The sequence below is a fragment of the Rhinolophus hipposideros genome (genome assembly GCF_964194185.1).
Source record: "Rhinolophus hipposideros genome assembly, chromosome: 7".
NCBI classification, from domain to species: Eukaryota; Metazoa; Chordata; class Mammalia; order Chiroptera; family Rhinolophidae; genus Rhinolophus; species Rhinolophus hipposideros.
Window position 1 is genome coordinate 50,961,645 of NC_138053.1, and position 12,535 is coordinate 50,974,179.

At 33.6% G+C, this 12,535-nt stretch overlaps 1 protein-coding gene across 1 annotated transcript in view; it reads left to right on the forward strand.

Moving 5' to 3' along the window:
• TBCA (tubulin folding cofactor A) overlaps nucleotides 1–11,642 on the forward strand; it is a 66,981-nt gene extending 55,339 nt beyond the window's left edge. The window contains exons 3-4 of the mRNA XM_081054225.1: nucleotides 8,951–9,037; nucleotides 11,291–11,642. Coding sequence (XP_080910351.1) covers nucleotides 8,951–9,037; nucleotides 11,291–11,371 — 168 coding nt within the window. The 3' untranslated portion in view covers nucleotides 11,372–11,642. The remainder of the gene's footprint in view (nucleotides 1–8,950; nucleotides 9,038–11,290) is intronic.
• Nucleotides 11,643–12,535: the final 893 nt, after the last annotated feature.

Consider the following 12,535-nt stretch of genomic DNA (forward strand, 5'->3'; position numbering starts at 1 on the left):
GGCTATCGGGGGAACTTTCCCATATTCCCACCACAAAAATCTTATCAACCTACCTGCATCTGTGCCTATGCTACCTTCTTTCCTATTAGAGTGGCCTATGTGCCCTAGCCCTTGTGACAGCCATTAGTGACATTGTTATCACTTCTTTGTCCTCATCTTCCATAACCTCAACAGCATTGAACACAAGTAACCACTCTCTCCTTGCAACACTCTTTTATATTGGCATCTTTGATAGAACTGCCTCCTGCTTTTCCTCTGTTTCACTGCCGTTATTCCTGTTTCCTTTGCTGAAACTCGCCCGCTCTCCTCTCTCCCACACCCCCAACTACCTACTTCTCCCGAGACACACACACACACACACACACACACACACACACAATTGTTTAAACCTCTAAGAGTTCTATCTATAATCCTCACTAGGTACTCTCATACCTTCCTATAACTTTAAGTACTATCTTTATGCCCATTTGTTTATTCACTCAGCAGATATTCATTGAACTCCTGCTACTTATCAAATACTGTTCCAGTAACTCTTAATCATGGCCTTAAAAACAACAACAAAATAAGCAAACAGACCCCCAGAATGCCTGCTTTGGTGTTCATTCTAGTACCAATATCTTCCAAATTTGTATCTCTGGGACTGACCACGCCAGCTATATATATTCAACTAATCACCTGCTTGACATGTCCTCTTGGGTATCCAAAATAAAAAATCTTGGTCTTCCCTCAACCCAACCCACTCCCCCAAAACAAAAAGCTATTCCTTCTCTTGTTTTCCTCCTCTCAGTAAATGGTTATTTCCACTCCAGATACCGAAGCCAAAAATTTAGTGGGTCCCTTCTTGATACTTCTCTCTCTTTCTAATAATCATACATAATATCACCAAGACCTATTTCTTATTCCTTCTAATTCTTTCTCTATTGCCACTATCCTAGTCCAGTCCACCGTCATTTCTTGCCTGTGCTATTGCAAAAGCCTCTAGTTGTCTTACCTCTTTGTTTCTTGACACCTCCATTCCTTGCCCCTACCACAACAGCCAGGTGGATCTCTTCAAAATGGACATTGGATCACTTGCTCCTTTACTTAAAATCCAGTGATCAGTGCATTTAAAATGAAATCCAGATGACACTAGGAAAAAGGAGAGTATGAACAAGCTTATACAGATATATCTGAAGACTATTTTTTAAATCAGCTTTATGAGCTCTCAGTGGTTTTCATTGCATAAATAATGTTACAATGGTAAAAGTGCACATTTAATCCAGACTTAATTTGGCAAAATTAATCAAAGTGGATTTTTCTGTAGGTAGTTGCTTTCTGCAGTGCAAAAGGAATGCAGTGACACCTGAAAGATCTTTCCTGGCTATTTAGGGAGAGAACCTTCTTATTTTCTTGAGTTTCTAAGAGAGCCTGCCTTCCTCTATGTGTGGTATATAGCAAAGGACATTTGTGTGTCATATAAATTGGGGGAGGGTTTGTAAACAGATGTATACAGATGTGTAGATATAATATGTCCCCCAAAATGTTGACCTTTATGAACTAACTGCTCTTCACAAGGATTTACATATGATTTTAACTTTTTACTCTTAAATTATGCTGGTTAAATTATTTTTTACTATATAGTTCCATAAATATTCATATCACTTTGTAGCTCTGTCACTTTAATGCCGCTACTATTTTCCCACATCTAGTGAGAAACATAGCAATAGTATATAACTTTATTTCATCTAGGTCCTTCTTGGACCCCAACAGGCTGATTTTTCCAGTTCTGTAACTAGTGACCTCATTTACTTTGTTCTTTGCTCTGTTCTTTTCATCGCCAATAATCTATTTAAAAATAGCCCTATAGTTAGAATAGGAGTTGTAAGTTCCGTGGAGTGGGGAATGTATGTGTGTTCCCTTTCTAAATAATACTCTGCAAACAATGTCACAGAATCTGTTTTATTTCATTTATATTTATATATTGATCATCTTTCAGCAAAATCACTATAGGTAAGGATTAACTCTTTATTGAATCATGATTCTAATTGTTATTTAAAAATATTAGCCACTTACCGGTTATATCATTGATTACATATTCAGATGTAGAAGGGAAAAATTTTTGTTCAAAAGTTCTTTTTACATTCAGCAATGTTAAAATTCTTTTGTCACAGTGGTCATGGTTTATAACATGATTTCTTAGATTCCTAGTCATCCTAGTACTCAGATTCAAAAATACTATCCCATATCTAATTACAGAACAATACAGTTTTCTGTTTGCTATTGTCAACCTGCAATGTGTACAATTGTGAATTGCAATTTTGTTTCAGTCTCATGACACCTTGTCTTTTGCCCAACCTATGTGCTTTTCTCAAATTCCTTTTCCTGGGTTTAGCTGTACTGTAGCTGGCCATTCATTTTTTTATTATATGCAACAGGAGTTATATTGCCAGAAGCACTGCACTATTCCTGATTGCCTAGGACTTTAAGGTCGGTAGTGGTTGCTTGACATTTGCTGTGCCCCTCGTAGAAAATACCAAGGAAGCCAAGGCTGCATGTTGTGGGTTCTCTAGTCTTCTCCCTATGTTTCCTCCTCTTCTGAATTAAATGCTATCCTCAGCTGCTTCTCACTACTTTGGTTCTTCTCTCACTTGGATCCATTTTGCTCTGGTTTTCCTGGATCATCTGAACTGGCCCTATTTTATAACACACACTTAGGATGCTATCTGTCAGTCCCTACCAAACTTCTTGTCTGAAATTGGTTACCACAATTGGTCTCTTCTTGAGTAGGCCTAATTTTGGTTCTTTTAAAATAAGCAGCTAGGCAGAAGTTCTAGGATCCTAAGAGGCCCAAATACCGGTGGTTCAAAGAGTTACGCTGCTATCCTTTTCTTTTCTGGCTAAATAATATCACACAACATTCAAAAATGGCCCAAATTGCCTTTAGCTCTCTGCTTATGATATCCCTCCCTCTCCTCCCCCCAACTCTCCTCATCGCTCAGTTAGGGATGGATATGGACGAATTTGCCTTCAACCAGTGCAGATATTCTAGTTTTGTTTTGTTTTTTTAACCTATCCTGGAGGATAAAGGATTGGCGATAATCATAATCAAACAGGCCTCTGTTATTTCACTTGAGGTATTATTCCTTATTTTCTAGAAGTAATATTAAAAAGACAAACTGGTACAGTTTTTCAACCAAGATTTCTCAAAAAAACCTTGCAGTTATTACATGTAATTAAAGTGTTGTGAAATTTGTCTTTTTGAGAAAGATGTATGCACATTTTTTTGTGATTTACTTGAAACACAAGTTAACATTCACAATTTGATATTTTTTCTAAAAATTAAGGGGAAATTTTTTTCATTAAATATATAAAAAATAATGGGAGGCTTCAGTCTACAAAGAGGACCAGGGATCTCTCACAAGACTGATTCTGCAAGAAATACCAGATTTGTTTTTTCAATAATAAAAATATTGTTTAAGTAACATTCAGTGGCTAAAGAAAATATTATTGTCTCTTGGCACATATACTCAGATTTATAAATGGTGTTCCATTTGTGCATTTGCTTTTTTGTTTCTTGTTATAAATTCACGGAAGTTGCAAAAAATGTTCAGGAAGGTCTCATATACCCCTCACCATTCCTCTTGCAATATTAGCATCTTGCATAATCACATTAAAAATCATGAAACATGCAAACCGTGAAACTGACACTGGTACACCATAGAGCTTATCTGTATTTCACTAGTTATACATGTATATATCATTGTGTGTGTGTATATAGTTCTATACAATTCTATCACATAATGTAGCATGTAACTACCACCACAATCAAGATAGAGAACTATTCCATCACAAGACTACCTTGTGCTACCTCTTTATATCCCCTGTCCTGTCCACCCCTAAATCCTAAATAATTAACACTCTTTCAAGAATGTTATATAACATGGAATGGAATCATACAATACTCGTGTATAACCTTTTGAAATTGGTTTTTTCCACTTAGTTTAATTCCTTTGAGGTCCATCAAAGTCATTGAGTGTGTCAACAGTTTGTTTCTTATTATTGCATGGGATGGATACACTCCATGCATACCTTCTTGATCACTTGATCATGGTTTTTAAATTCTTTTCATACATTGCTGGATTCAATTTGCTAATATTTTGTCGAGGATTTTTGCGTCTAAGTTTATAGGCGATAATTATCTGCAGTTTTCTGTTTTTGTACTGTCTTTGTCTGGTTTGGGTACCAGGTTAATACTCGTCTCAAAATGAGTTGGAAATGTTCCCTACTCTCCTTGAAGGATTTGTATAAAATTGATGTTATTATAATTCTTCTTTAAATATTTGATAAAGTTGGGTTTGGAGAGTTCTTTTTCAGGAACTTTTTAGTTACAAATTCAACTTCTTTAATGATGTAGAACTATTTAGGTTATCAGTTGAGTTTTAGTGGTTTGTAGTTTTCGAGGAATTTGTCCATTTCTTCTAAGTTGTTGAATTCATGAGCATTATGAACAATATTATACAATTGTTCATAGTATTTCTTTTTTATTCTTTTAATGGTTGCAAGATTTGTAGTGGTGTCCTCTATTTTGTTAATGATATTGGTGATTTGTGCCTTGTGACTTTATCTTTGTCAGTCTTACAAAAGTTTATCTTTTTTGTTTTTGCAAAAAATGAGCTCTTTGTTTCATTGATTTTTCTCTATTTTCCTGTTTTTAATTTCATTGGTTTCTGGTCTTATTTTTATTGTTTCTTTCCTTCTGCTTGCTTTTGGTTTATTTTGCTCCTCTTTTTCTAGATTCCTAAACTAAGAACTTAGATTTTTAATTTGTGATCTTCTTTCCTAATGTAGTATTTTTAGTATTATAAATGTCCCTCTCCACACTGCTTTAGCTGAATACTACAAAATTTGATGTGTTATATTTTCATTTTCATGTATCTATATATTTCTCTTAACTCTGAGATTTGTTGACCCATGGGTCATTTAGAAATAGGTTCTTTAATTTCTAAGAGTTTTAAGATTTTCCTGTTGTCCTTCTGTTATTTTTGTTTTGTTTCTGTTGTTTTCTCAGCCAGTATATGGTATACTGCTGTGAATGTTTTGTGGGTGTTTGAGAAGTATTTGTGTTTCCTTCCTTTCTTCAATAGACTGTTCTATAAATGTCAGTTAGATCTTGTTGGTTGGGTAATGGTGATGTTCAATTCTTTTACATATTTGCTGATTTTTTTTGTCTAGTACTTCTATCAGTTGCTAAGAAGAGGGTATTGAAATCCCCAAATATATTTGTGGATATTTCTGTCTCTCCTTTTAGCTTTATCAATTTTTGTTTTATGTATTTTGAAACTGTCTTATTTAGTGCAGGTACATTTAGGATCACTGTTTTCTTGGTGGCTAAATCATTTTATCATTATGTAACATCCTCTTTGTCCCTAATAAGTTTTTTGCTCTGAAGTCTATCCAATTATCCAATATTAATAGAGCCACTCTTTTTTTTTTTATGTTTGTATGATATATCTTTTTCTATACTTTTATTTTTCATCTGGCTATTTTGTTATGTTTGACATGAGTTTCTTATAGATGGCAAAAAAGTTGGGCCCAATCTGTGAATGTCTGTCTTTTAGCTGGTGAATTTAAACCATTTATATTTAAAGTAATTATTGCTGTGTTAGGGTTTAGGGGCCCAGATTATTTTTGTCTCATGGGATTCTTCTTATATCCTTAACCATTCAGAAATAACCACAAACACAGGTCTAATGAATTTCTTTCTTCTTCATCTTTTTTTATCCATCTATCTCTCTACTTATTTGAGAGAAGGGTTTCCCAAAAGTGAGCATTCCAATAAGTCCATGTGGAACCTGCAAGTCTGCTTAAGAACTAGACCTAGGTCTTAAGTCGCAGAATCTTACCTTCACTACATTGCATTGGTCACACAGGGCCGACCCAAATTCAGTGTGGGAAGTGACTACACAAGGGCAGGAACTCCAGGAAGTGAGCAATATTAAGGGCCATCTTGGAGACTGGCTGTCACTACCACTAATTCATATGCTAGGGTTGAAATCCAAGTCACAGGCTGTAACTCAGACCCTGTCAATTAGCTAATCACTCTACGATTCAACTTTTTTTCATTTGTGAAATGAGAGTGGCTTAGATGACCATTTGTGTCTCCTTCTGATTCTGAGTCTGCATCTCTTTCTCAGTCAGAGTATCTTTACTGAGGTATAGTTGACAGTTTAAAATTTTACATATTTGTATACAACCTAATGATGTATGTGTGCATTGTGAAATATTCAGGCACATTACCATTTTACCACTGTGTAAAAGGAAATTACTGTTGTTCCAGTAATCTCTGGACTTCTCTAGAGCTCAGTTTGGCAAACTAATGCAGTTACTGTTGGTTCCAGAAGCAGCCAATACCCAACGTTAGAGTGTCTATAGATGATTGTAACTATAGCCAGCCTGGGTGATGATCATTAAAGAGGCTGGAAGCTTTATACCAATCAAGCAATAGCAAAAGAACTTGGCGTGGGCCAGGTTATTTCACAGAACTCTTCTTTCTGAAAAAAAAAATCAAGATCTGCCAATTAGGGCTTTTCCTTTCCAATTTTTATGTGTTTGATTTTAAAAGAAATTGATCAGATTTTAGTTCAGTAGTTTATTCATTGTTATAATCTTAGCCGTGCTAAGCCTCCTATAACTTCCATTTTATCTGAATAACTTCCCCCCACAAAATGGTAACTTGTTTTAAAAACAATAAGACATTAGTAGGACGGCATCTGTTGGGTTCCCCTAAGGTTCCTTGTACCTCCCACTCTGTGCCAAGATCCTCAGTCTTGTTACATATAGTCAGCCTTAAAATAAACTGACAGTTTATTCAGAGATTTTAAACAGAGGCACCATTCATTTGAGTGACTCCCTCCCAAAGGGAACACTTTGAAAGATAATACTCATTTAGGGCAGTAAAGGAATTTTGAGGGGTATCTTTACTATATAGTCACACCTTATATACTGTCTTTTAAAATTATTCCTGACAGTTGTAATTCATTGTTACAAGGTGAAGTATGTGATTTATAGCCTTGATAGAGATGGGCTTGATGGATTCCAAATCATGGTCATCACTGTGCAGTATGCCTTTGGCTTCCTGTGGCGTGATCTTGTAGTGGTGTCAGATGTTTATTTTTACATTCATGCTTCTATACTAGATTGGAGAACAGAGACCTGCCCTTTCTCATCTTTGCATCCCCTGTGCCTGGCATCTTGCAGATACAGCAAGCTTATTGAATGAGTTGGGGCCTAGTGTACAGGAGAGACTTAAGTTTGGCCCCACGTAGGTCAGAGTCCCGTTTTGATAGACTAATTGAGGATTCTTGCTGTAACAATGGATACAATAATAATGAATAGAAGTTATTTTGGATAGCATTGTTTAAAGTTTATTTCAGTGACAACACTAAAGCTTTCCAAAAAGTTTATAAGTATACATTTTGGCTTATCATATATTTGACCTAATTCTTTATATTTATTTTATCCTGTTTAATTCCTATAAGCTATTCTTAAGGAAAGTCCGTAGGGGAGGAAATGTCATCTGCTTACCCAATGAAATGTGCCTGTCACTTATTTTTCACAAGAATTCAAACTAACTAGATATACAAAATTAATTTAGTGGCAGTGATTAAATATCTAGGCATAGTATGGTTAGCTGTGAAGTAAAGTTATGATCCTATGTTTGAAATTTTTAACCTGTGCCATATAGTAAAAGAATTACAAGTTCAGCAATAGATTTTCACCTGAGAAAATGTGAATAGGGAGCATCCTTGTACATTATAATTCTGATTTTGTTTACAGTGTGAGCTATGACAAAATTGGGAAAGGAAGAAGGTACTGGGACTTAGTAAAGTTTTTGTTAAAATACAGTATGATTACCATTAAATTCTGTCGCATTTTATATAAGCTAGGTAGTAAAGATTCTTAGTAAAAGTTCAGATTTTGTACCCATTTAACCAAACGTATTTGACCAACATGAGTTTTTGAAAATAAGTGATCTCTGTGTCTCTTTCTGGGAATAGCTTAAGGAAATACAGCTTCCTATTTACCTTAAAAAAAAGACTTAAATTTGAGGTTCAACGTCTAAAACTAACTTATTTACCCTCTTTTCGACTGGGTTTCCTAGTCATTGATTTGATTTTTTTTTCTTCTCTTATGATTTAATATGTTACAGTCCAGTTTGGAATGATTTTAAGTCCAGAAATATCCTCCAGAATAAATATTCCTGTGTTTAATTCTGTAGTGTCTGTCTTCAGGAGGAATAGGCAGAAGTTCAGATTCAGAGGGTGCCAGGTCGGTAATTTGGCTCAAACTGCATGGGGAGAATAATCTCTCTCCTAAAATGAAGCACAAGGATAAGTAATAACTTTTTATGCATGATAAGCATCAAAAATATGAACCTGCTGGTCTTTGCTTTTCATTTTTCTTTACCTCTGTCTTTCAGTGAGAACCTCCTGCAGTGTGCACACGATGTGATCAATAACTCAATAACGTTTTTCATGCAGTAATTATCTCCATGTGATATTATCTGAACCCTGTTTTTCTTTATTACTCAAAAGATGCAGGAGATATTTATGTAACCAGCTGATCCCATTTTGGATAAAGGTGCTTTGTGACAGCAGGAGAAATAGTGTATTTTAAATAGCCTTTTTAAATAAATGCTCTATGGAACGCTTTTCCAGTTAATTTTCACTTAGCACAAGAAGATGATTACCAAAAGGTTTGGATCTAAAAGTTGTACTTTGTGTATTTTACTGTATGATAGTCATTCTTTCTAACTTCTAATAAACACAATTTAAATTAAAATATTGAACCATTTTACATAACGGTAATTTTTTTCTGATTCCTCTAACTCACTGTAGATATTTACAGAGGTATAGACCAAACACATTAAGTTGTGCCATCTCCGCGTGTCTCACAGAGATTCTCATTGTAGGCAGAGATCCTGCAAGAGTCCCGGATGATGATCCCAGATTGCCAGCGCAGGTTGGAAGCTGCGTATACTGATCTTCTGCAGATACTAGTAAGTAAAGACTTCTCTGTCTCATGTTTAAAATTTTTTCAACCTGATATATAGAAGGCAAAATTTTTAAATATTTAACACTGAAAACTAGTTGGTGACAGATTTTGTTTACTTTGTGTACCAGTGTATTTTTAAATAATAATAAGGGAGTTTAAATTGTGCCTCCAGTAAAAGTACTATGTTTAGTATATTTATTCTATTTATTTAAACTTAATTAAATATATTTGAGTTAACATGGTAAGTATTCATAATACTAATATTGTCCAACAATATCTTGAATTATTTGGTTTTCATACATAAAGATCTTTTTGACACATTAAAGATGAGTGGATTGAATTTTAAAAGTTTTAAATGTTTCATATGAATTTGGACCATTATAAAAAGGATCTGGAATTCTTTCAGATTCAAACCTAAATTTGGAAAGGAAAAAACATCCGGGTAATATAGGCAGTCTTCTTATTAACTTGGAGCTGGATAATACTGTTATCATACTTGCTATATAAATGCCTTGTGATACGGTGAGAGAGTCATTTTATAAAGAATTCTAGAATAATTAAAAGTCATCTAATTTCTTTCCTAATAGACATAAAAGCATAATACTATATACCAGGGGTGCCAAAAAAATGCATACACATGACTTGTATTCATCTTATGTTATCGGAATGTATTGAGTATTACAATTTTAATACAGTGTTTTTCCTTTCTTAAAATGTGTGTAGACTTTTTTGGCACCCTATGTATAAGACAGTTGTTATTTATTGTTGATGATAATTTGATGAATTCTGACATTTACTAATCTCATTTTATATTTATATTTCTTGAGCAAATATTAATTACTAGCTACACAGGTGTCTCCTAACTCATAGTTGTTCCCTATATAACAAAAATAATGTAAGACTTTTTTAGGATGGTTATATGTATTCTTTGAAAGAGAATGAGATTTATTTTCCCAAAATAGTTTTAGGACTAAATCTGTAGAAAGGAAGAGAGAAATGTTCGCATTTTACTTGAATTTTGACACAGAACTTCATGTTTATTTATAGGAACCTTTTAAAGGCTTAACAGCCAAAATGAAGCTATGATTTTGAAATAAAAGATAGATGAAAGCAGGAAATAATTATTCTATTAAAATACTATCTGAGACAGAAGTACCGTATATATTTCCTGACAATTTAAATGCTTTTTTCTCTCATGAATCTAGCAGCTGTGAAAGTAACAGAAATTGCTTGAAAAAAAATAATACTGTCTGAGGATGTACTCAACAATCTCTACCCTCAAATGGCTTATATTTACTGGCAGAGAACAAAGGCATATTTAGGTGTAATGTAGAGGTTTAAGACATTCTTACCTACAGCCTGAGTTAAACAAATTTAGGCCTTTTGCTTTAAGTTTTCATTAAATAAAATACACACCCTTTATTACCTCTGCTCTGTAACTACTTGTATGTCTCCATCTTTTATTGATTGAGCTGACATGAATTGATTACCATAGCTTTATTGATTTATTAAAAATTAAACAAAATTTCCTATGCGTAATAACTTAGATATTATTTCATTTATCTATTTCCATTATAATATTTTAGTAAAAGTTTTATGTATAAAGTATCAAGGAAAAACTCAATCTTTAAATATCAGAAAAGCTGTTAGTATTTTGTTTCATTGTCAGTAGGATATGTAATACTCATTGACAAGCAGGCAGTTCGTTGTCAGTAGGGTGTGTAATACTCATTAACAAGCAGGCAGTTCACTTTTCTAATCAAAGATTGTATTTAACTCTGGTATGTCACCAGTCGTCTTCTTTGTCATTGGGAGTAACTGAAAGATTATTTTGGTCTAAATTTTATCTTATATGCAACGCATTAATAACTCATCATTGTTTTACTTTTAGCCCATGAGTAAGTAATAAGAAATAATACTGTCTTTGTATGGTGATATGTTGACAAAATAAGAATAAATTTTAAAAATTTTTTCTGGTTTATTTAATTACTTAATGTCAGTAGCTTTAGATGACCATGTTTTTCACTTATGATATGAGAATACAGTGAAACCAAACCAAACTATTTCGTCCCTTTCCTGAAAAGAAAGAACATAACTGTGGAAAATCTGTGGAATCACATTATATTTAGATGAGGTTTGGGATCCTTTTTCTTTTATTTTTTGACTTTTTACATTGGTGACTTGTATTATTTGAATAAATAGCAAAGCACTGGAGTTTGAGAAAGATAAACCTACCTTTTATTATATTTTATTTCAGGAGAGTGAAAAAGAGTTGGAAGAAGCTGAGGAATATAAGGAAGCACGTTTAGTACTGGATTCAGTGAAGTTAGAAGCCTGAAGTTTCTCTGTACATGGTGTTTTTTGAATTAATCCTGGGATTCATTCCACAATTCATTACTTTTGACCACTGCTATGTGTTCAAGTAGTATGAGAAAGTTATTCTTTTTATGCAGTTGCATATCTTTTTCTTTGCCTAATTTAATGTGTCAAATAAATGAATTCGTCTAATAAAATTGTTTATTTCATACTTTTTTACAAAATATTTTTACTAACCTTTTATTAAATCATAGACGTTTTTGACAGAATTAAAATGTCAGATTCTATTTGAAGTCTAAATGTTTTGGTTCTTAAGCATGGTTTGAATTGAAAATATGATACCATCTTATTTTTTTTTATATAAAAATACAAATTTTGAGCAGTTTATTCTGAATAGGGCACAACTCCCTGATAAGAAAGAAAGAACTTCTCTATGGATCAGACCTCACGTATTTATCCCTTCACAGTGAAAATCTAACATTTCCATTACTCTAAACTGATGGAAAACATTTGAATTCTTTTCCAGAAAGACAGATTTATAAAGAAAACACCAACCATTTAAATCTTCAAATAAGAGTCTTTTCAACAGTAAAGAACTGAATTGTATTTTAAAGTAATAATGGCTATTGCTACTCGTGTGCTGGGAAATGTTTAATGGCTCTTCAAGATGGGAAAGGAACCTCTGATTTGTAACTTTTGCTGATTTCTGTAGTATAAATACTGCCATTGTGACCGATTCCAGGCTGCTAAAGTGACATCACTAAACACAGAGTTGGGAAGATACAAGCCAGCTCCAGCATACACTGGCTGTAGCCAAACCTGGATTACTTTGATTGACTAGAAAAGAGTATCGCTTTATCACAAGATATTTTTTTTCAGTACAATTATAAACCTGTTACCTAATCATTTGAGTTTTTTTCCAAAAATATATGACAACTGATTTAGTTTACTTCTATTTCTAGAAAATGTGTGTGAGCCTTATATCACCAGCCTAACATGAGCAGTGAGCTAATCAACCAAAATAGTAATAATAGCATTTAAACTTTAAAACTCATAATTGAAAAAATAATAAAACTTGAAATTTTGCTGCTATAAAATACATACATAACAGTATGACTGGTCTGATTTTGGAGGTTGCAAATGCTAACTAGAAACCAAAACATTTATTGAATATGTCAGAAAGATT